Source organism: Myxocyprinus asiaticus, chromosome 22 (genome assembly GCF_019703515.2).
Source record: "Myxocyprinus asiaticus isolate MX2 ecotype Aquarium Trade chromosome 22, UBuf_Myxa_2, whole genome shotgun sequence".
NCBI classification, from domain to species: Eukaryota; Metazoa; Chordata; class Actinopteri; order Cypriniformes; family Catostomidae; genus Myxocyprinus; species Myxocyprinus asiaticus.
The window spans coordinates 20,463,592-20,488,711 of NC_059365.1; the positions used below are offsets into that span (position 1 = coordinate 20,463,592).

The 25,120-nt window shown below is 36.7% G+C and overlaps 1 protein-coding gene across 2 annotated transcripts; it reads right to left on the reverse strand.

Annotated features, from left to right (window-relative positions):
• Nucleotides 1-4,222: 4,222 nt before the first annotated feature.
• LOC127412562 (sodium/potassium/calcium exchanger 3-like) lies at nucleotides 4,223-23,790 on the reverse strand. 2 transcript variants are annotated; one of them, XM_051649013.1, is made up of 17 exons: nucleotides 23,365-23,790; nucleotides 19,761-19,856; nucleotides 15,797-15,873; nucleotides 13,820-13,894; nucleotides 13,651-13,735; nucleotides 13,464-13,567; nucleotides 13,260-13,334; nucleotides 13,120-13,145; nucleotides 12,941-12,994; nucleotides 12,373-12,515; nucleotides 12,200-12,285; nucleotides 8,539-8,824; nucleotides 7,460-7,626; nucleotides 7,126-7,240; nucleotides 6,931-7,043; nucleotides 6,090-6,155; nucleotides 4,223-5,976 (listed from the first exon to the last, which is right to left on the reverse strand). In XM_051649013.1, exons 1-17 carry the CDS (start codon nucleotides 23,471-23,473, stop codon nucleotides 5,866-5,868), a joined length of 1,788 nt encoding a protein of 595 aa, XP_051504973.1. In that variant the 5' UTR covers nucleotides 23,474-23,790; the 3' UTR covers nucleotides 4,223-5,865. The 2 variants fall into 2 exon arrangements, with proteins under 2 accessions (XP_051504973.1, XP_051504972.1); XM_051649012.1 differs by having other exon boundaries at nucleotides 12,119-12,285.
• Nucleotides 23,791-25,120: the final 1,330 nt, after the last annotated feature.

Genomic DNA, 25,120 nt, shown 5'->3' on the forward strand with positions numbered 1-25,120 from the left:
CCAGTTTGTTTCCATCTTTCTCTTTTGCGTGAATATTTTGGATAAAGAATTTTCAGAGCTTTGATGAAAAATACTGAATGTGGACCCAAATCAATGGGACATGAAAAGCACATTTTGTCACAATGACAAGCACAAATCTTAGAAATGGTCAGTTTTACCCAGACTGTGTTTATTTTACAGTTGCAGTTCTAGGTCAGTTTTCATTTAAGATAAAAAATACATTCATATTCCAGAAAGCTGACTATATATAATGCAATATACACAATGCCAAAGGGTAGTTGGATGGATATTTAACGGGGGAGACAATAGCTAGATGTGTTTGTACAGTAAGGATAGGCTGGTCCTCTTTCATCCCATGGAAATAACTCAGTTTGTTACACAATACTTCCAGAAACAGGCTGGGAAGGGAAAAAGTGCTGTTTAGTTATGAAATGATTACGTAATTAAAACCTTTGTGTTATTAACAAACTCTGAATAAAATCTGCATTTCATACTTATAAGTAATTTGTCTATATTCTTTCAGGTCTTGTCTTACATATTGCCTTTGTTATTGCAAAATAGTCGGACCCACTTTATATTAGGTGGCCTTAACTACTATGTACCATTTTATACAATGTACTTATTATGTACATACATGTTATTGCATTGTAATTACATTTAAAGTACTTGCATTTAATTACATTTGTAGTTACACTGTTAAATGTACCCCTAACCCAACCCTTACCCCAAAACCTAACTCTAACCCCTAATCCTAACCCTAACCCAACCTTACCCCTAAACCTATCTGTAACTCAACCTCAGTAGCAGCAAATGTGGGAATTTTGCACAGTTACACAGTAAATACATAGTCTTGTATGTATTTAATGTTAGTACATAGTAGTTAAGGCCATGTAATATTAAGTGTGACCAACTAGTCTATTTACTCTTTTTATTATTATTATTATTTTTTTTTTTTTTTATTATTATTATTTATTTTTTTTTTACTGCAAATATGAGATCCTCTGTTTTAATTTTAATAAATTCAGGTAGACTCACCTCTCTTATTGTTTTTTGGCAAGCTTTGTTCAGATCGCACATATCCTTGAGAACGCAAGTTATCAGCTGCTGCTAGTTTCAAGACGACTGCTTTTAAGTCATCCACCTGAGGTCAAAGGGCATTAAAATACAGAATCAGAATCACTGTTTTGAGGTGAAAAAAAAAATGCATTGCAAACAGTATGATTTTACCATGTTAGTTATTTTCTCTTGCTGCAAAGTCTCTTTTGCACCTGAGAAGGGAGTTAAAGCCAAAAAGGATGTCATTTGTTTGGAGGTAAATCGGAGAATAAAAACCAGAATAAAAAAACTACATAACAAATATTATGTAAACACCTACATCACAGCCCCCCACTTTTAGCCCAAAGTATGTCTGTACCTCTCTGAAGCAGGACAGGGAGCACATTTTTGATGTCATTACTCTGTCCCTCCTCAACCTCTGCGACTAGTTTCTGAATCAGTTCTGCAAAACACAATAGTCAAATTTTTCAATAGTCATTTTTTAAAGGTAGATTCAATTATGAGATTCTGTTGTGCAAACAATACTTTTAATGTTAATTATTTAAATTGAAAACAACTCAGCAGCAATTAACTCAATGTCTAATAATTGTAGCCTACATTCACCATTATTGTGTTGTCTGCACATGAGTTTCGCTGTACATTTAGCATAATGCGCTGCCTTCACAAAATGTTAAAGTTTACTAAATCATGAACCACAAGCACAATGTTGAGCTTACCTTCCTGTTGTGGCAGTGCAGTGTCCGAGTATAGAGGCAATGCATTAGTTCTACACGCAGAGCAAACCACAGCCAAAATGTAGAGCAGTGCCAGTGACAACATGTTGACAGATTCTTGGGTGACTCCAGTCTTCACTCCTTTTGCCCTTGCTGGGATGTTCAGTTTTATATCTTTCGAGGCCATCTATCCTGGAGGAATCAATACTTCTCATGTCATCCCATCCCAGTGTTAATGGTTTTGACGTGATGGTACTCTCGTCATAGACACAATTTAGAGTGCATTGTCAAATCAGACAGAGCCTATCTCTGCTTGCACAGAGAGCCCTAACAAATGTTTACACTTTGCTACCCATCAGTGACTACTCCAGCACATCATCCTCTTTGTGTCAGACATCACACGTTCCATACCTCATTTTACACAATTTCTAAGTCTTTTCAATCTGCAATCAGGTCTGATGTTTCAGTAATTAGCCCAATAAGAGAATTTAGTTAATGTGCCTTTTTAAAACCAAGCCACAGCTAATAATTATGCTTGGTTCCTCTATTAAATGGTACAAGCAAAATCCATTACAAGCATTTGGTTTCTAAGAGTTTAAGTGACAATTCTGTCCTAAATGACATTCAGAACTAGGTTTTTTGAAGATACTGACACTCTTGTCTGGTTAGGGATTCAAATCAGCCCATTAATACCCAAGATGACCCCATACGCACTACATGACATGTGACCTGGGACATCGCTATTGGTTTCTCTTTTGCTGTATTTATCAAAGTGAAGGGTACATAATACAACACAAAGGTTTTGTGCCAAATGAAACAAAAAACAATACAAGGTGATGGATTATAGCATCTCAGAGTTTCTTAAATTGCAAGTGGAAGTATTAGGCCTAACCAGCATCTCGCATCTGCCACAGTCTTTGACGAAACACTGTGTCCAAAAAAAGAAAGAACAAAACAAAAACATAATTTAAAAATTTGTGAGCACCTTATAGAAGAGCAAGATTTGGTGGGTGTGTTGAGAAGTATATTTTGGATGGAGTTAAATGAAAATATTTCCTTAAAAGCAAATTATTTCATGTAAATGTTTTAAAATGCAATGACCTTTGAATTAAAAAATGTACTATTGATTTCTGCTAATCAGTTCAATAAGTATAAATAAATGTTAAGCAATGTATCTTGTATTTAAAGGTATATTTCACCCAAAAATAAGAATTGTCTCATCATTTACTCACCCTCATGCCATCCCAGATTTGTATGAATTTCTTTCTACAGCAGAATATAAACAAATATTTTTAGAAGAATATCTCAGCTCTGTAGGTCCTAACAATGCAAATGAATGATGGCCAGACATTTGTTGCTCTAACAATTACATCAAGGAAACATAAAAGTAATCCATAAGGCTCCAGTGGTTAAATCCATATCTTCAGAAGTGATATGATAGGTGTGGGTGAGAAACAGATCAATATTTAATATCAATATTTTTTCTCACAAATCTCCACTTTCACTTTCACTTTCAAATTTGAAAAATAAACTAAACAGGTAACACGTGACTTTCAGATGTAAAAGTGAAAGTGGAGATTTAGAGTAAAAAAGGGACTTAAATACTGATCTGTTTCTCACCCACACCTATCATATCACTTCTGAAGATATGGATTTAACCACTGGAGTCTTATGGATTACTTTTATGTTTTCTTTATGTGCTTTTATAGTTCCTGGTCTGGTCACCATTCATTTGCATTGTTTGGACCTACAAAGCTGAAACAATCTTCTAAAAATCTTTGTGTGGGTGAGCAAATGATGAGATAATTGTAATTTTGGGGTGAACTATCCCTTTAATGAATCTCTGGGCATAAAACCTGTAAAAGTGTAAGTTTAACATAACATGACAAGATGCAAATGTAGTTTGCTTTGAGCTTTGCAAAAGACAAGATATGCAAATATACTAATATGTTTTAACAGGTAAACACCGTTCTAAATTGTAAATGGATGAATTAAACCTCAGTGATAAATGTTCAACTTTAGTTCCCTCAAGAATGAAAATTCTATCATCATTTACTCATATTCATGTTGTTCCAGACCCATATGATTTTCTTATTTTAGTGGAATACAAAAAATGTAGGTACTGACAGCCTCAGTCACCATTCACTTTCATTTTGTGGAAAAAAAAAAAAAAAAGAGCAGTTTCTACAATCTTACATTTTTTTCATTTTGTGTTCCACGGACAAAAATAAACTCAAATGGGTTTGAAATTATATGAGGGTGAGTAAATTATGACAAAATTTCAATTTTTGGGTGAACTACTCTAATGCAAATTGTAAAAACAGTTCTCAAGAGACTATGCAACACTCTACCCTAAAATTTCCCTTATAAATAATCTCTAAAGAACTCAGCATCTCTAGAGTTTCAAGTGTTCACATAATGAAACTTTATTTGTAACACTTCAATACCGGGGATATTGGACAGACCTTGTTTTATTGCACTCAAGAACATACAAATATATTTTAAGAACATAGACAGAACTGTAACAAATGGTGAAACATTAATAATGAGTAATAATGTCCTTAAGTTGCTTCAACATGAGTTCTAAAATGAAAAGAAAACAGGTAAATATTTAACTGAAACATTCAGTTAATCAGTGTCATGAGATGCTTACTCTGTCAGGCTGTAACATCACATCATCTGCTATTTATTTCTAACACCAATTTAATCAATAAATACTTCTTATCATGTGTGGTGTAGTTTCACTGATATAACATACCATTTCAATTATTTACATTTGCTAATTATTATAAACAGGACTGCAAAACCACAAGCATAATATTTTTTACGATTGGTGCTGGATTTTTTTTTTTTTTTTTTTTTTTTAAAGCAATACATGCCTTAAATTTGAACTGTGAATTCAATAATAAAAAACAATAAAAGTAAAACATTAAAAGCACAACATAACCAAAATATAAGCACTTATTTGAATTAGGATTAAGTATAAAGATAACTTTACAACAATTAAAACACCGCTGCATTTTTGCCCTCACCTCAAAATGAACCAAAAACATTTTAGCGCAAACAGAGGAAGCTTTTATGTCAGTTTTAAGATCTGGAGTTTTCTTTTATTTGGTGCAAAGATCAAATAAGGTCTGCTGTTCCATGGGTAGGTGTTGTTCATTAATTTGGTGCTTTATTATATAAATAAAATTATAAAGGCCTATGTACAGTTTAATAATAGAGGTATTTGTGAATAACAGACAACCGTATTCCTGCAGCATGAATATTTCATGAAGGATTGTTACTTTCTCATGTAATGCAGTTCAAAGTGTTACAGTGGGGCACAAAAGAAACTAATTCATTAGCCTACTACATATCAAAATGTGCAACAGATACTTCTAAGTGGCACTTTATATAAAACTATGTAAGTTTGGTATGTAAACACTTACCAAAGACAGGGATATTTTTGGTTAATCTGTAATACTACAACAATTGGCTTTCAAAATATTTTTCAGAATATTTTTTTCAAGGTAAAACACCAAAAGTGACAGATTCCTCTTAAATGTACTGAAATAGGAAAATCCTAAAAATCTTAAACCACAATTTTTACAGACCTAATGTCTCAAATAAATCAGGCAAAATAATGCAATAAATTAGTAACACTTTTGCAATATCATGTGGTTTTGTTTGTAACATGCTTGATTGTGACTATAAGATTTCAGAATAGAAATATGCAAAAGGTGAGCTATAGGAAGTGTCCTGTGTGCTGTAAACATTTAATACACCTTATATAAATTCATCACATCTTGTAATTGAAACTGATTTGTGTTCTCTTAAAGAAGCTCTGTGTTAAGTAGAAATACCTTAGAGGTACAGTAAGCAGTACAGTCTCGAGTTTGGCAGTAAATTTGTCTAGAACTTAATTTGTCTAGCCGTGTCTAGAACTAGACTGCTTGTAACCTACCAGACTCAACAAGCAGATTCACAGTTATATTGTTAACTAACCTAGCCTCAATCTATGGCTGCAATAACTGCTACTAATATAGCAGTGACTGGGGGTAAAATATGGTTATCTAGGTCTACCCTACAGCTAAGCAGATATGCAAAGTGGAATCTAGAGCTTCTCAAAGCAGATGGAGCAGAGCAGGAAGATGGCATACAAGAACATAAGCCCAAGGCCTAACCTCCGGTCCAGCCTCCAGTGGTTCAGGTGCACACTCAGTACCTGCAGACAGAAAACAGCCCATGTGAGAGGTAGTCCACCCTTTTGTTTATAAATACTACAAACAGATGAATAAATATGTTTATTGAGGACACAGTTCTACGTTCTGAACTCACAGTAAGAAAAACAGAAGCAAGGAGTAGAATCACTGAGTACACCAGCCCCTTACTGTTAATGGAGACCTGGAGGAAATATACAAGAGAGAATGCAATAAGAATCTAAATGTTTTAGATATGTTTCATCTGATTTGTTCCATTTGTATTAATCAGACAGCGCAACAAGTATGCAAAGCTGGTTTTATAAACACGGTTTTTCTTTTTAAAACACGGGAGGGCGAATTCACTGAACATTTGCGCAAGGTATTTCAATGCAAAAAAACTGCTTCTGATTCACTAACCATTCGCAATCCAGTTTAACCAGGTGCTAAATGCAGTGAAATAGTGTTGAGCTGTATTTAGTCATTGTTACTTTATGTAGCACAAACATGCCTCCTTTCTATGTAAATTGGGCACTTAAGATATTCACAAAGTGCTATTTACATACCGCAATAAATGTTGCGCTATTCAACAGAATTTTATCCGTAAAAACAAATTAATTTTTTTAGCATGCATCGCAGCAGTTATTAATAAAATGGTGATCAAATGATGAGTACTATTGCCAGACATATATAAAAATGCACAGCGTAGTCAAGTATACTTTTGCCATATAAAAATAAAACATTTCAGGTGCATGGATTGCAGTGGAGTGATGCTGTACAAAGTATGCTGCAACCTTCACAACCTAGCACTGAGAACAAGCCTGCAAAATGGGGAATTGCACCACAAAAATTGTTGTCAGCACTAATTTAGTAGTTTGTACTTTATGTTTGTGTCATTACCTGATTTGCAAAATTATTTAATTAAATGTATCAGTCGCTAAAACAATGCAGATAGAAAATTCAAACAAAAAATAGCTCACCGTTGACCCATAATCAACCACTAGTGTGCGCAAAGCCCATGGGAATCCAAGACCCAGCAAAATGTCAAAGATGTTGCTGCCAATAGAGTTGGACACCGCCATGTCTCCCATACCTGCACCACCAGACACATTCATTCATCTGACTCTCAAACATACTGATCTGAATATTTTTTGGTCAAGAAAGGTTACTGGCACCTTGACGGGCAACTATGAGACTAGCCATGCAGTCCGGGACACTGGTGCCTGCTGCTAGAAATGTAATACCCATGACAACATCTGGAATGTCCAATGTAAAACTGATAATGGTGACCTGCGACAAAAGAACAAATAAGTTAAACATTCTTAATGTAGGTCCTATCAATGTAGGTGTGTACAATTGAAGTACAATTTCAAATTGAAACCTAAAATCATTTTCAAAGCTGTTTTCAAAGTGATATCCAGTCAATGAGCAGATTCTTCTATGTATTCAGATTCTATTAGATTGGCTAAGCTGAGTGGAAATGACACTGATTTTAAGGGTTACTCTTACCATCCACACCATGAGGTAGGAGAAGACGGCAATCCAGAGTGTGGAAGCCACAAATGTAACCATGAACCAGCGCTCCCAGCGTGGAAAAACACAATTGGGCACAGTGTAGTACAGCAGGCAGCCTAAGGGCCATGAAAACAACCACTTCGCTTGCTCCCAGCGTCCCTCTGCGGACAGAAGCACATCATCAGTACATACACACACCTCTGCATGATTTCAGTGAGATGTCATACTAGGCTCTTTATTGCCACCTAAAGGACAAAGACAGTGGGTATAACAACTGTATTGCATAGAAGTCCACATAAAAAGAAAACACATTGAAAATCTGGGATTTAAAAAAAAGTTTAATTAGTATTTAAACCTGGAAATAAAAAAAGTTGTAGGATTTGTAACATTTTTAAAACAATGAAGTGAAATTAAGAAATATATTTACGATTCTACACTATTTCTAGGTCACCAATCAAATGTAAGCAAATTTGTGACATTGACCATGTTGCATAAAGACAGACAAAGCCAAGCATTCAGTAACATCACATCATGGATGCTCTTTGGAACTTTCTCAAATCATGCTAGGTTGCTTGGATCACTTGGATTGGCTTTGTAAAAACTCAATTTGTTATGCTGATAATAAAATACAAGTAAAGAGAGATTACTAATCTAGAAAGATAATTAATTAATAATTTACTTGTCATTCTTTTTTTAATGTTTCCCTTTATAAGATTTTCACCCATCCTAACATTTTCAGCTATTTTTTTGGTTGTTCAGCAATCAGGAGTGATGGAGTTAATTTGATTGCAAATCACATCAGCCCCTAGAGATCTAAGAGCTCTCATCACTTAACTATAATCATAATACTTTAGTGCATGAATCTAAAATGCATGACCCCATTATCTAGAAATGGCTCTCAGACTAATGGATTATGGTCCTTAAGGAGCCAAAAATTAGGACTATTATTCTTATCAGGATGTGAAAAAATGTGAAAGACAAATGAACCATAATAAACTGTCATTTTAACAACTCTGTACATTCATTTATTTGAATATTATGTGTTGGTAATATTTATAACCATATCCACTAACCTGGCACAGTAAGAGGCCTGAAGGGTTGTTCCTCCTCTCCCTCTTCCTCCTCCTCTTCCTCTTCTTCTTTAGGCTGTGTGTCCTCTGTGTCTGCTATCCTTTCTAGCTCTCCTCCTTGGCCCCTAAGTCTGGGTTCCTCCAGGGGCTGCGTTTCACTCTCAAGAGTCCTTCCGTTTTCTAGGCCCCAGGAAACCCCCTCCATCCCTGGACCATCTTGGCCAGGAGTCTCCCCTGCTCCACTGCCACTGCTGTCTCCAGGACTCCTGTTTCTAATGAGCCTCTGCCTCTGTGGAAGACAGACGGAGGATGTGAGGAATGTCCAATGGACATTTAGTGGGGTTAGAGAAAAGGAGACCCAATGCGAGATGAGAAATGGGGAGGATAGAGTTTCAGAGTAAAGCTAGCTGAATATAATGCATAACCAAGGTAAAGTGCAGCCCATCTGGGCCTCTTAGCGTGCTTTCACACTTGGTTCGATTGCTTCCCCATCTCCCTGTTACCGCTGGTCTCTGTTCACATCATATTAATTGGGTCCGAACCCCAGTCGGATTGCGTCATCAACATGAGTACAAGCAGCAGCTGATTACACTGTGTAACACATTTTTTTTGTTGTTGTTCCTGGGTAGTAACTGTTATTTCTTAATTGCTTATGCCTCAAAAGTATAGAAAATGGCTATTATTCCCAACAAACTTTGCTTTTGTGACCAGGACAGTGATATTTTGAAATTTACCTATTTCCAATGAGAAAACAGGTGAATTTGTGTCTTTTCGTTCACATAAAGTCAGAAAAAAACAACATACAGTATGAATCCAAATTAACATGTATTTATACTAAAGTAATATTCAAAGCCGTGCTGGTCCATAATTGTAACAAGTACCCGTCTCTTCCCCTGGCTCACTCGGTGCACCTCAAAGAGGATTACAACAGCATCAAGACCTTGCTGGATGCCTTGAAGTATTATGAGTACGGCTGGGAGGACATAGGAGACTTCAAATTGGTGGCATTCCTGATGGGTCTCCAAGGCGGTTTTACCAAGTTTCCCTGCTATCTTTGCCTTTGGGACAGCAGGGACACCAAGGCGCACTACCACAGGCGGGACTGGCCACAGCGGACCGACTTCTCTGTGGGGAGGAACAACGTCAAGTGGGAGCCACTGGTGGACCCCCAGAAGGTGTTGATGCCACCACTGCACATCAAATTGGGCTTTATGAAACAATTTGTCAGAGCTCTAGATAAGGAGTTTGCAGCCTTCAAATACCTTCAAGACTTCCTCCCTGGGGGCCTGGGTAGCTCAGTGGTAAAATACGCTGGCTACCACCCCTGGAGTTCGCTAGTTCGCTAGGCGTGCTGAGTGATTCCAGCCAGGTCTCCTAAGCAACCAAATTGGCCCGGTTGCTAGGGAGGGTAGAGTCACATGGGGTAACCTCCTCGTGGTCGCTATAATGTGGTTTGTTCTCGGTGGGGCGCATGGTGAATTGAGCGCGGATGCCGCGGTGGATGGCGTGAAGCCTCCACACGCGCTATGTCTCCGTGGCAACGCGCTCAACAAGCCACGTGATAAGATGCGCGGATTGACTGTCTCAGACGCGGAGGCAACTGGGATTCGTCCTCCGCCACCTGGACTGAGGCGAATCACTATGCAAACACGAGGACTTAGAGCGCACTGGGAATTGGGCATTCCAAATTGGGAGAAAAAGGGGAAAAATCCCCCCAAAAAATAAAAAAATAAAATAAAATAAGACTAAGTTGTCTGAGGCAAAGGTCAAAGCTGGTGTCTTTGTCGGACCACAGATAAAGAAGGATTTTGGATTCATATGTTGTTTTTTTCTGAATTTATGTGAAAGGACACAAATTCGCCCATTTTCTCATTGGAAATTTCAAAATATCGCTGTCCTGGTCACAAAAGCAAATTTTGTGGGGAATAATAGCCATTTTCTATACTTTTGAGGCATAAGCAATAAGGAAATAACACTTACTACCCAGGAACAAAAATTGTGTTACATAGTGTTACCATTGTAACTCGGAAACAACTTAAGAAGGCATCAGCTGCACTGTGTTACTGCAGTGTTCCTTGATATGAAAAATGTGTGCTGCTCTCTGGAGGAAATTTATTTGGACACAAGCAGATATGAGAAATACATTATTCTATTATAATTGCGATCGGGAGCCTGTAAAGACTCGACATTGCATGTCATCAATAGCGGTTCACTCCCGCAATTTGGTACAATGGTGTTCAAAACAGCAGCGAACTGTACTGGAGTTCACATGAACCATAGTCCAGACCACCTTTTCAAGGGGAGTTCGGAAAACAGCGTTCACATCATCCAAACGAACTGAACTTTGATGTCACTTGAACCTGGGTGTGCAACAAAAGTCCAAGTGTGAAAGCACCCAAAGATGACATGCAAGAGCTGCAAGAGTAAAGCCAACAAGCAGGTCATATGAATGATTTATAGGGAATAAAGCATTAAACACAAAGCATAAAACATTCTGTGGACATTCTGTGGATATTCTGTGGCTCAATTGCCCTCCAACCAGTTGTTGAAGTGAAAGTGGTAGGGTCCTATTACATGACTCATAGGAATGAAAAATCATATATGAGATCTCTGTAATATCTCAATTATTTCTCCAAAACAGCAATAAAATGAAAAGAAGAGCAAACTGAATCTTCTGTTTCTCAGATTTCCTACAAACAAAAAGACCTCAATAATCTCACGTGTCTCTAAAGTTTCAGAAGAAATCTCAGAAATTTCTCACACTGTGCTCAGATTTGCCAAGATATTGGCTGCAATTAAAAGTCCTTAACTTAAAAACAGTTTTCAATATGAACTCAAACATTTCTCTTCAAATACTTCCAAGACTCAACTATCTGTTCTATTCCTGAAGTATATCTGTATACTCTTACTGTGTGTCAACAATTGTCTCATTTGTGTCTATTTTGATTTCTCCTAAGCGAAATGATAGGTGTGGGTGAGAAGCAGATATATAAATAAATCTTCACTTTCACTTTAACTTTCACATTTTGCTTCTTTTGTTTTTGTTGATGCATATTCACATTGTGTATTTTGCCACCTACTGGGCAGGGAGGAGAATTTATAGTGAAAAAGGACATAAATATTGATCTGTTTCTCACTCACACTTATCATATCGCATCTGAAGATATAGATTTAACCACTGGAGTCATATGGGTTACTTTTATACTGCCTTTATGTGCTTTTTGGACCTTCAAAGTTCTGGCCACCGTTCACTTTCATTGTATGGACCTACAGAGCTGAAATATTCTTTTAAAAATCTTCTTTTGTGTTCATTAGAAGAAAGAAAGTCACACATCTGGGATGGCATGAGGGTGAGTATATGATGAGAGAATTTTCATTTTTGGGTGAACTATCCCTGTAAGTCTCTTATGTTATGAAAGAGCAACCTTTTAGCAATAAAATTTTCTACTGGGAGAGTCCACTGATTTGACCCTTCCTATAATCCATACATCAAAAGACTGATCATTTATTCCTGGTTGGGAAATGGAGCTGCTGCTGTCCCATCCCAACATGTGCAGAGAGCGAGCAAGCATGCAGCCATTACCTCAGTGATGAGCATGCGTCCGGCCATGCTGAGACGAGTGCGGGGAGAGAAGTGGGGTGTGATCATGACACGAAGGCTTGCCTCTGAGAAAGAGAACTGGTGTGGGTGTAGACTCATCAACTCATCCACCATCACCACCGGGGAGTCCTGGCCACTTGCATTCTGACCTGAGAGAGAGAAGCATGATACTCTGTGATGCAGTCACACAACCACAAAGTATGCTCAACACAGCTCTAGCCTCCACTAACACACACCTTTCTTCAAGAGGATCATGGAGGTGTCACAGTGTGTGCTTGCCTCTCCAACTGACACATCTCTGCGCAGACGGCTCACAAAACACGGCTGACCTGGGATACCAAACCTCTGCTCCACCCAGCCCCAAATCTGACTGTTAAACCTTTAAATGAACACACACAAACAAATATGACATAATTGTCTATGATATCTGTGGAAACTTTTTATCAGTCAAAAACACTGATTCTTTTTTATTTCTGTTTTCCACACTGTAGAATAATTGTAAAGTAATCAAAACTATTAAATAACACAAACAAAAGTATGGACAATTCAGTGACAATTCAACAATTCAGTGACCAAAAATTTTAAACAAATCAAAACTACAGTATCTTGTCTTTTCAGTTGCCACAATTTGCCTAGATTACAGCTGCACACTCTGGGAATTCACTCAAACAACGTTATGTCTAAGCAAGTAATTTCAAGCATCATTTAAGCATAAGCTTTCAGATCAAAAGGTTTTTAAGATCATTAGAAACATAGACTCAGTCTGGTAGCATAGACCTATTTAAAAAGTAAACATTTACTCACTTCATGATAAGGATATAAACCCCATACATTGATATGAGGATTATCGTCTCCCACCTGCAACAGTGATATTATATGATAATGCTATAAGCATGGTTCACAATAAATCTCTCTGTCCACATACAGTACATGGGCATCGTTGCACCTTTGATTAAACCTATGACAATTCTTGACACACTTACCAGATAACTTTATCATCATATATGACCTGAAAGTCAAAGATACATATACAAAAATATACTTAAGCATGATTTCAATGCAGAATAGATACAAAAATAGTCCTGTTTTAAAACAAAGTTCTGTAGTCCTACTTTAGTCTTACCATAATCAAAGCCAACACAGACAGAATGTAGTATGTAGAGTCACGGAAGAGTGGCCACCAGGTCAAAGAGATGGTCTATGAAGCAGGGATAACAGAAAGTCAGTAGTAAAAATAACAAAAACTGGAAAGACAGTAATTTGTAAAGTTTCATATTTAAAGGTTTTATATGAATTTAGAGGCTGAGCATGAGCCATAGTACTGTACCTGTCCAGCAAATATGCCACAAACTCCAATGATGACCAGGATGTTGAAGACAGCTGATCCCACAATAGTACCCACTCCCAGGTCTCCCTTGGTGATGAACACACCTGATATGAAAAGAAAACAAGTTATTGACATATTATTGACAACAGTGTATTGACATTCATTGCTGGAGGTAATTTATACTGACCAATCAAAGAGGTGAAAAGCTCAGGGGCAGAACTGCCTGCTGCCATGAAGGTGGCACCTGCAACATCCTCACTAAGGTGCAGGTTCTGAAAATACAAACACTAGCTCAGAACATGGGCTGAAATTTCCTAATACCATTAAACTTACTGTCATAAAGAACAAACTCTCACCTCAGAGATTTTTTCCAGAGAGGGCACAAAGTAGACATCACAGACAATTGCAAGGGCATAGAACATGTAAACTGCCTGTTGTCACAAAAGCACATGGAAGACAGATTAGCAGATATATTTGTTTATCAGCAGTCACACAAAAACTGTTTAAAATTTTTAATCTAAAAAAAAAAAAAAAAAAAAAAAAACATCATACAATTCAGACCAATAGCAGTCTTACCTAAGGCTAAGGCTATTTAATTTTTTTTTAAAGAATTTTATTCTTATTTTTTTTTTTTTTTATTTTTTTTTTTTATACAAAATTATATATTATACAAAAATACACTTGTATGATATGGTCATTCATCATCACACAGCTCCTATTACAGGTGCATCTCATTAAATTAGAATGTCGTGGAAAAGTTCATTTATTTCAGTAATTCAACTCAAATTGTGAAACTCGTGTATTAAATAAATTCAATGCACACAGACTGAAGTAATTTAAGTCTTTGGTTCTTTTAATTGTGATGATTTTGGCTCACATTTAACAAAAACCCACCAATTCACTATCTCAAAAAATTAGAATATGGTGACATGCCAATCAGCTAATCAACACAAAACACCTGCAAAGGTTTCCTGAGCCTTCAAAATGGTCTCCCAGTTTGGTTCACTAGGCTACACAATCATGGGGAAGACTGCTGATCTGACAGTTGTCCAGAAGACAATCATTGACACCCTTCACAAGGAGGGTAAGCCACAAACATTCATTGCCAAAGAAGCTGGCTGTTCACAGAGTGCTGTATCCAAGCATGTTAACAGAAAGTTGAGTGGAAGGAAAAAGTGTGGAAGAAAAAGATGCACAACCAACCGAGAGAACCGCAGCCTTATGATCATCAAGCAAAATCGATTCAAGAATTTGGGTGAACTTCACAAGAAATGGACTGAGGCTGGGGTCAAGGCATCAAGAGCCACCACACACAGACGTGTCAAGGAATTTGGCTACAGTTGTCGTATTCCTCTTGTCAAGCCACTCCTGAACCACAGACAACGTCAGAGGCGTCTTACCTGGGCTAAGGAGAAGAAGAACTGGACTGTTGCCCAGTGTTCCAAAGTCCTCTTTTCAGATGAGAGCAAGTTTTGTATTTCATTTGGAAACCAAGGTCCTAGAGTCTGGAGGAAGGGTGGAGAAGCTCATAGCCCAAGTTGCTTGAAGTCCAGTGTTAAGTTTCCACAGTCTGTGATGATTTGGGGTGCAATGTCATCTGCTGGTGTTGGTCCATTGTGTTTTTTGAAAACCAAAGTCACTGCACCCGTTTACCAAGAAATTTTGGAGCACTTCAGGCTTCCTTCTGCTGACCAGCTTTTTAAAGATGCTGATTTCATTTTCCAGCAGGATTTGGCACCTGCCCACACTGCCAAAAGTACCAAAAGTTGGTTAAATGACCATGGTGTTGGTGTGCTTGACTGGCCAGCAAACTCACCAGACCTGAACCCCATAGAGAATCTATGGGGTATTGTCAAGAGGAAAATGAGAAACAAGAGACCAAAAAATGCAGATGAGCTGAAGGCCACTGTCAAAGAAACCTGGGCTTCCATACCACCTCAGCAGTGCCACAAACTGATCACCTCCATGCCATGCCGAATTGAGGCAGTAATTAAAGCAAAAGGAGCCCCTACCAAGTATCGAGTACATATACAGTAAATGAACATACTTTCCAGAAGGCCAACAATTCACTAAAAATGTTTTTTTTATTGGTCTTATGATGTATTCTAATTTTTTGAGATAGTGAATTGGTGGGTTTTTGTTAAATGTGAGCCAAAATCATCACAATTAAAAGAACCAAAGACTTAAACTACTTCAGTCTGTGTGCATTGAATTTATTTAATACACGAGTTTCACAATTTGAGTTGAATTACTGAAATAAATGAACTTTTCCACGACATTCTAATTTATTGAGATGCACCTGTATATTCATCATGATACTTTTTCCTACTCACACAAAACACGTGCAGTAGAACTGCCCCATGCCTCCTCTGGTCCTTAGTGAAGATGTCTTGTGGAAATTCATGGATAGCTAGGTGGATGAGTGAGAAGACATAGGAACATAAGTGGACACTGAAAATATGCAATCTCTAGAGAAAGCATAAAAGTACAAATATTCTGGAATCCCTTTATATACAATATGACCCAAGCTTTCCACCTGCTAAACCTTCTCAACTGTATCTTGTGCTAACCGTATCATATCAAACTACATTGACACCAAACTTACCCATCCTAGTACCAAAGGTGGATTCAGAGAATGGAAAAACAGGCTTGCATTAAGGAAAGCATTTTTTCCCTGTCAGACAATGCAGTGGCCATGAAAACATAATTCTGTGTACTGAGTTTCTACTGGCCTAAGTATTTTGAATGACATGCTGGGAAAACATAACCATATACTTTCAGATATATATAATCTGGGGAAAATAAAAAACCTTTAAAAGGCAAAGAAATGTTTGTGTTACTTGTAGAAAAAATAAAATGTGCTTTCTCACTTCATTGGTATAGCTCCATTATCAGAGAATGTGTACCATTTAACTTATGGTTAAGAAGCATTCGTTTTAGGTAACTAAGTGCCAATTAAATTGACCAGCCTTTTAGCTAATCTGTAATAGTGCAGTGATGCCAGGAAAAGAAGGTCTGGGTAAATCCTTAAATCAGAGGACTGATATAGTTCTACCAAAAATGAAAATTCTCCCATCATTTACTCACCCTCATGCCATCCCATGAAAGTGTTTTAGCAATTCAGAAAAATGGTAATTGAATCCAATTACAAGTACTTGATTTTTGTAATCTGATTATGCAATCCAGTTTACATGTAATCTGTTACTACCCAGCACTGTGTGTAACAAAACTGAGAAAAGCTCTAAGGTTGCATGTATGACATGTGTAAGTGTAATAAATGTGTATATGTAATATTGTGTATTAACCCTTTTTCTTCCCTTAATCTGACAACGTACTGTATCTCAGGGGATACACACACTTCAAAATGTGCTAAATAAAAGCATCTTAAGACAATGTTCTCAATTAATATTAGCAGTTTTATTTTTTTACTGAAGAAAAGATTAATATATAATTAATTATTACAATGTCAGCATGACCTGCACCATGGGCAGCCAAGCTGGTTTTAGGTGAGGCTGACTTAACGGTCACAGAAGCTTTGAACCAAGTCATGTGACCCACATACTCAAAACATACCCAACTATGAAAAATGAGATGAAGATTGAGTACGAAACACTTTCTCATAACCCCTATAAGCAGTGTGCGAATTACACAATGACCTATGGTGGGGGGGGGGTTTGCTGGGGGTGTTGTTGTTGGGGTTTCTGATTTAATTATACACTTCACGTTAAGGTTATATACGTTAACACATGTACATGTGCATTACATTCCAAATTAGGTTTAAGAAATAACAATGAATATTTTTTCACGCATTTGTTCATCTTGTTTTATGTTAATTTATACATACAATATTGTTCATTGTTAGTTCTTAATGATGTTACATTACTAATTTTTTATATTAAATTGTATTAGTGTATGTAGAAATTGACATATACCATGATTAAAAATGGTATAAAAAATATTGTTCATTCTTCATGTTAATTAATTGTGTAATGTTAATGTATATACACGACACAACCTTATTGCAACGAGTTACCGATACATTTCATAAATAATTAATCAAACAATACTTCCATGGACAGACTACCTAAATGTAAATATTATCATGCACTTTCTCAACTACTCCTAAACGAACTTTTCTTCACTAAATAGTAAAAAACGTCCCTGTTTGTTCTCTTTGTCTGACTCTTGTTGTCTTCAATGGTGATTGAAATCTCAGTACAAAAGGAAGGATTTTTTTTTGTTGTTGTTGCTTATAAATCACTCCATGTTGCAACAATTCGCTATCATTATAGGGCTTAATTGAAGTTTTTCTTGGTTCAAACAGTGCATTTGTAAGTAGGGTTGTTTATTACAACACTACCATCAGGATATTTAAAACAGAAAAATTAGTTGATTTTATTTATTCATTATTCTTAATAATGTTATTCTGTCTGACGTGAGAACATTTATCTTATTTTCATTTCAAATAAAGTAGGACAGTTTTGTTTCTTTATTTTCTTTTTACCGACCAATGATGATTCTGAGAAAACGCACCCACAGCCTATTATTGTTGCTAAAGTAACGAACGCAACTTCCAAGCGTGTCTGATTGACGGGTAAAATGCAAATTATATTTCAGCATTAAGTTAAAAAGGGGAAACTTTATCATTCAGCTGAACTGTACACAAGCATTTCAGACACTTACATTGGCTGTGCTCTGTCATGCACGGAATGAAAGCGCGTCATTGAACGAGGATCCCCCCTCCCCTCAAGCAGAGCTATAGAAATGTACATATTTACAAATAAAGCTTCATATTACGAGTACATTCTAAAAATTATTATAGAATGATGTGTCATGCTAAATAAAGCTGTTCAGTAGGAAACAGATCAGTCAAAATTAACATGGTTAGTTAAAGGGATAGTTCACCCCAAAATGAAAATTCTCTCATTATTTACTCACCCTCATGCTATCCCAGGTGTGTATGACTTTCTTCTGCTGAACACAAATGAAGATTTTTAGAAGATCTCAGCTCTTTATGTCCATACAATGCAAGTGAATGGTGACCAGAACTCCAAAAAGCACATAAAGGCAGTATAAAAGTAATCCATAAGACTCCAGTTGTTTAATCAAGGTCTTCTGAAGCAATCCAGTTTGCTTTTGGATGAAAACAGACCAAAATGTAACTCCCTTTTCACTGTACATCTTGACAGCAGTCTCCTTGGTGATCTTGATTTCAAACTCGATTACACCTCTTATAGCGCCATCTAGTGCCCTGTGTATGCGTCAAGCGCTAGAAAGTGTAATCATGATTCAAATCATGATCGTGCCTAGAGACTGCAATGGCAAGATGTACAACGAAAAAGGAATTACATTTTGGTCTGTTATCACCCAAAACCAACTGGATTGCTTCAGAAGACATTGATTAAACTACTGGAGTCTAACGGATTACTTTTATGCTGACTTTATCTCCTTTTTGGAGCTTGTTGAGTTCTGGCCACCATTCACTTGCATTGTATGGGCCTAAAGAGCTGAGATATTGTTCTAAATATCTTCATTGTGTTCAGCAGAAGAAAGAAAGGCATACACATCTGGGATGGCATGAGAGTGAGTAAATGATAGGAGAATTTTCGTTTTTGAGTGAACTATAAGAATGGACATTGATTGGTTGTTATTTCCTTATATACTCCATTTTCTTACTAATATGGACTATATTCATGGTCACAAAAAACTGCATGTAAATTATCATTGGGAATATTAACTATGCATGCAATATGATCTAAAAATGATATTTGATCAAATTGAGTAAGGTAGGCTATTATAAGGTTTACAGACTCAATAGATTTGAACAGATGCTAAATATGAGATAATCTGTCTGGGTTGTGCTAGGTCAGAGTTGTCACATGCTTTTATATTTTCAGCACACAAGCATATCTTTATGTAACTCAGAAAAAAAAACACAGAGTGAGATGGAGAATATGAGAGAAAAAGGGAAAGAAATGAAAAAGAGAAACACCTTTGTGTGTGAGTGATTTGTGGACTTGATTGGAGGAAAAAAGGGCATATGTATACGTATTTATCTAAAGTGTCACACTTTGAATGCTTAAAACAGACCATCCGCTGTTCTGAAATTAGGAATTCTGTTGCTTAGTAACACAAGCCTCAAAGGGGGCTCGTCTATGAAGAGGGCACCTGCCTGCATCATTTCACAGAATGAAGAGGCAGGGGGAAAGATGGCGCGATACGGAGGGATGTGATAGAAACACGCAGGCGAAAAAAAGAGGGAGAGATGGAGAGAGAGATGCTCTAGGTTTCACTTACCAGCTCTAGGTGTGCTTGATGTGTGGTTCTCCTCTACACTCTGCTGGGTTAGTTTACGCCGGGCCCCGATAAGCTCAGAATACTCTTTGGAATTGGCTGTAAGAATGCATAATACATACAATATAACATTATCTTTTTACTTAAGAGGCTAAAATGGTGAAAGTAAAAACAAAAAAAAAAATTAAAAAAAAACATTTTTAGATTTCTATGAAAGTCATTGCACTGGTCATAAAGATACTCAAGGTAAAATATACTAAATGATACACAGTGGGGCCTAAATGTCTTAAAACACAAGTGAAAATGCTTCTATTTTGATTTTTATAATCTAATACATTTGATTTTCATTACAAATGAGAAATGCAGGATTTCATGGTATTTGATATGTTAACATGGTCTCCACAAGTATGTGAAAAACCTGATGATTCATGTTATCATAGCATGATTTGAGAATGTTCAAAAGAGCATCTTGTATGCTTAAATGGAAACAGTGAAATCTTACAGTACCTTTTACATGTCAAACATAAAGTGCAGAGTCTTAAATAATTTCCTTTTCATTTTATATCATAATGTACCTTAGTTTTAAATTTTTCAAAATCATAAATCTTTGGGGGGGGTTTTACATTTAAATTCTATCCTAGATTTTCAATGTGGACTCAGACTTTTGAGCCCCACTGTATATTAAAACCACTAAATAACAAATATAAATATGACCACAACTCTATAGCCACTCCACAGATATCTATCAAACCTAAAATCCAAATGATTTAGAAAAGGCAAAAGATTGAGGCAATCAGAAGGTTCTCTCCCCTCCTCTCAAGTTTCCATGGAAACCTGATCCAAAAGCAGTGATTAATGAGTGGTGTGGAACTGGATGTGAGCCCAGAGAGGGTGTGGTTTACCCAAGAACCAAATGACAAAGATAGTTCTCATTTGCATATGCAAATGAATCAGTTCCAAATATAACTGCTCCAAATATAAAGGAGATGTTAGGCAGAATGTAAAGGACTGACAGCCTCAGTCACCTTTTACTTTCATTTACTTTCAAGAAAGATGCAATGACAGTGAATGGTGACTGAGGATCAATGCTGGATAAGTTATTTAAAATAAGTAATCCACTACAAATTAATAATCACTACATCAAAAATGTAATTCGATTACTTTCCTGATTACTTCATCTAAAAAGTAGTCATATTACTAATTATTTTACTTTTAAGTTACTTTCTAAATCACTTTTCTTAGAAAAGTTTTTGGTTTTCAAAAAAATGTTTGTCGCACACCCTTCAGCTCTCACAGAAATGCTAACAGACGTACATATGAATTCATACTGTATTACACAACGTATTATACATATTACTATAGTGCAGGTAATGTACTTAAAAGTAATCACTTTAAAAGTAACTGTAATTTTTTAATTACTTTGTAATAGGATACACTCAACACAGCTGAGGCTAACATTCTGCCAAACCTCTCCTTTTGTGTTACACTGTAAACATAAATGTCAAGTTTTGGACTCATAATCTAAGTTGCTTGAACTTCATTTTCTAGAAGAACAATAGACTTAAGATTTCAAGTGTCAATAACTATTGAGCACAAAATTGAGGTTAAGGGGAATTACCACAATGCCTTGCGCTTGAATTATGTAATGATACTTCCTTGGTCAAAGGGAACATAATGGGGCATTTACATAGTTGTTATTAAGAATTCAGAGGTTTAAGCTCTATGGTTATTTATTTGTTGTTTCAATGCAAATAGTTGTTTCATGTGATGTCATCATTAGGGTGGTCTGTGTCCCCTTTTGTCAAGTTGGACCCTGTTAACACTATCTCAGTTCTACTTGTGCATGTGCAACTGAAGTAAAGGTGTCTATGCATTTCTGTGGAGAAATACATTTATTTAATGATTGACCTAGAATAAGTTATCTTAATTTTTTTAAGATGTTATTGTATGACCTAAAGTTGTGTCCATTCAATTAAAATTATTAAGCTGAAACAATAACATTTAAATAGCAAATCTGAGTTGTCTACTTGAATCTAGTTACCTTAACTTAAATAGTTAAGTTCATTCTATGTGAACACAAAGTTAAGTGAACTTAATTACACACGTTTTGGAGACGCCATTACTCAATTCAATTAAGGGAACAAGTTTACTCAATCAATTGAATAGTCAACTTATTAGGGTTTTAAGTGTACACAGAAGAGTAAATGATGACAGAATTTTCATTTTAAAATGATCCCTTTAAGACAATGGTAGAGATAAATAACATTCCAGAATGTGTAATTAATACATAATAGTAACCAAGATATCTATATATTATAATTTTTCGGTGAATTGCCTAATTATCCTTTTTTTGATCATCAACAAGTGCAAAGTGGTCAAGTGATGTTCCAAGGCATCACAGGTTTTGACAAATCTGTAGATCTGTGTCAAAACCTGCTAAATACTTTACATGCTTACTGGGTATTGCTGAAGTAAAGCTCCAGTTACTCAAAATTCTCAAGTTCATTCAGCTGTTGATTCCAATGGAACATTTTAGAAGCTGTTTAACATTCAGACTCAGCCTCCCAAGGGAACTCATTACTCACACAGACAAAGCAAGAAAAGTTAAAGGCACTGCGAGAAGATCAAATTATAAACGACAAGGAAAAAAGATCACGCAAAAGAAGCAGGTCACATTGTACATATTTTTTTTCCCACTCGTCTCCGACAGCATCCGTTTGTGCTATTCAACAGAATGTTTCAGCACCCACAGGCATGTCACCCCTGTTACAGTTCATTACTGACTTCAGTCCTCAATCTTAATTTAAACCTAAATATATTGTTCCCATCCTGCTCATTCAAGTGCCATAAAAGAGCTATTTAAAGCCTTTTTACTGCTCTATATATAAGCACCTAAAATACCCCATAGAAACACTGGAAGGTTGGCATCTGTGCGGATTGAATGAACTGAACTGGACCAGTCTTCTCTAAAGTCTGACGAACTTCCAAAGCCCTGCTCATCCCAACCCTTCAGCCTCTGAAGATGAGTAATAGTGAAGACCTGAGACACAGGTGTCATGTCCAGGTAACAATGCTGTAGATGTGCTGGGTAGGTCACGGTCCAATATGTCAGGCTGAAATAGCTGTCACAGTGATGCCCTTTAGAGACAGGCAATTATGTGCCTGCCATGGTCTGCCACTCCTGCTGTTCGTTTAGTCCCTGCTGCTCTCCCAGTTATGCTTTTTTGGGTGTTTCAGAAGATTGAGGGATCACCTGATGCTTTCAAATGACGAAGTTCAGTAATATGTTCTTCATTCCTCGTGAGTCTAATAATAAGGTCTGACCATGAACACAATTACTGCTGCTCACATTGGAGATTCACAATCACATCCGTTTTATTGAATAACAAATAGCACAAAAAACTCAAGAATGTTCCACATTTCCACCACAATGAAGAGTCTCCCCCAAAAAAATACTTTGGTTAAAACTGACGTAAGATAGCTTACATCACGCACCGCATATCATGAGTAAATTTAACGAACATTTAACGAAATAAATATCGATATCTACTAAATTCATGAAAATTCAATACTAAATTGATTCAGTCGTGTTAATGGAGAAACGCACCTGTTACATGAAGAATTTGAGCAAAGCAGGTGACGGCGATGAGCCCGACAGCACATATAAAGAGCCGATAGAAGACCCGCTGCCGTCTGGATGCCAACACCGCCTTCATCCCTCCACCACACCTCTCAGAACATGCCCATTCAAGAGAGAAGCCCTCTTCCTTGATTCACACTACCTATATTACACTCTATCTTCTTAACATTCGGCGGACTGGCGTGTTTACATTCAGCCACACGTTTGTCGCGTGAGCATCCTATCGCCTCGTCGATAAAGGCTCACTATCATAATTCTCTTGCAGATATTTCCCGCTTTCGGATCTTTAGTTATGTAAGGTTACAACGAAAAGGTGTTAAATTTATTATAGATAGATATATTATTATTTTTTTTACATTTTGTCACAGCTTATAAGCATTCTAATCACTTCCACCTCTCTCTCTCTCTCTCTCTCTCTCTCTCTCTCTCTCTCTCTCTCTCTCTCTCTCTCTCTCTCTCTCTCTCTCTCTAAACGGCGCGCGACTCCGTCACTGAGGGTGTTTCCTGTCACAACTGCGCCCCTCATGCAGGCTTGAGAATAAAGGATAACACCGTTATCCTAGGTAAAATCACATTTGTTTAATGATTACTGACCAGATACGGTGGTGTAACTTTAATGTAACTTTGCATTAGATAAAATATCACAGCAAATAGTAATTTTTTTTAAGGAAAAGAAATGTAGCACAAATACACTTTTAAAAACATTTCACAAAACGCAGTTTTTCTTTTTTAGGTTCTAAATTATACAAAATGAAACAGCCCTACTGTTCAAAATTTAGACTAAAACTTAACCATAGTTAACCTGGTTACTCTGCTACAACGCCTGTGTGAACTTGAGGGAAATTGACTTTATAAATCCACTAAAAATCACCTTGAGACCAGTATAAGTAAATGCAAAAATGGCTGGGAAAAGTGAATGGTGACCAAAACTTTGAAGCTCCAAAAAGTACATAGGGGCAGCATAAAAGTAATCCATACAACTCCAGTGGTCAAATCTATATCTACAGAGGTGACATATGTGTGGGTGAGAAACAGATTAATATTCAAGTCCTTATTTAACTATAAATTCTTCTCCCTGCCCAGTAGGTGGTGATATGCACGAAGAATGCAAATTTCTGGCCACCATTCACTTGCATTGTATGGACCTACAGAGCTCAGAAATTCTTCTAAAAAATCTTCATCTGTGTTCAGCAGAAGAAAGTCATACACTTCTGGTATGGCATGAGAGTGAGTAAATGAGAGAAGTTTCATTTTTGGGTGAACTAAGTTAGTTCTGAGAAAAGATTTAGCATCATTTGCTTGCAGATGACACTTTGATGAAGTTAGTAATGTGTTCTTCATTCCTTGCGAGTCTAATAATTAGTTAATCATGCACACCATTATTTCTGCTTATACTGTAGATTAACGTCCATTAAACTATTATACTGAATATCAAATAAAACATTAAAAAATAAAAATAAAAATAAAAACTCAACAATGTTCCACCTAATCACATTGAAAAAAGTCTCCACATAAAAGGCTTTGGTTTGTTGGTGTAGGGGTATGCAGGGCTCCAGACTGCGACTAAATGGTTGCCGGTGGACTAAGTTTTGTTACAGGTCGCACCGGTGCGACTACAATGTTGGCCCTCTTTCTCTCTAAAGCAATATCAAATGGCATAAGCATCAAATGCGGAACGAAACATCGCTATCCGCACCTGGACCAATTATCAGCACGGCTCAAT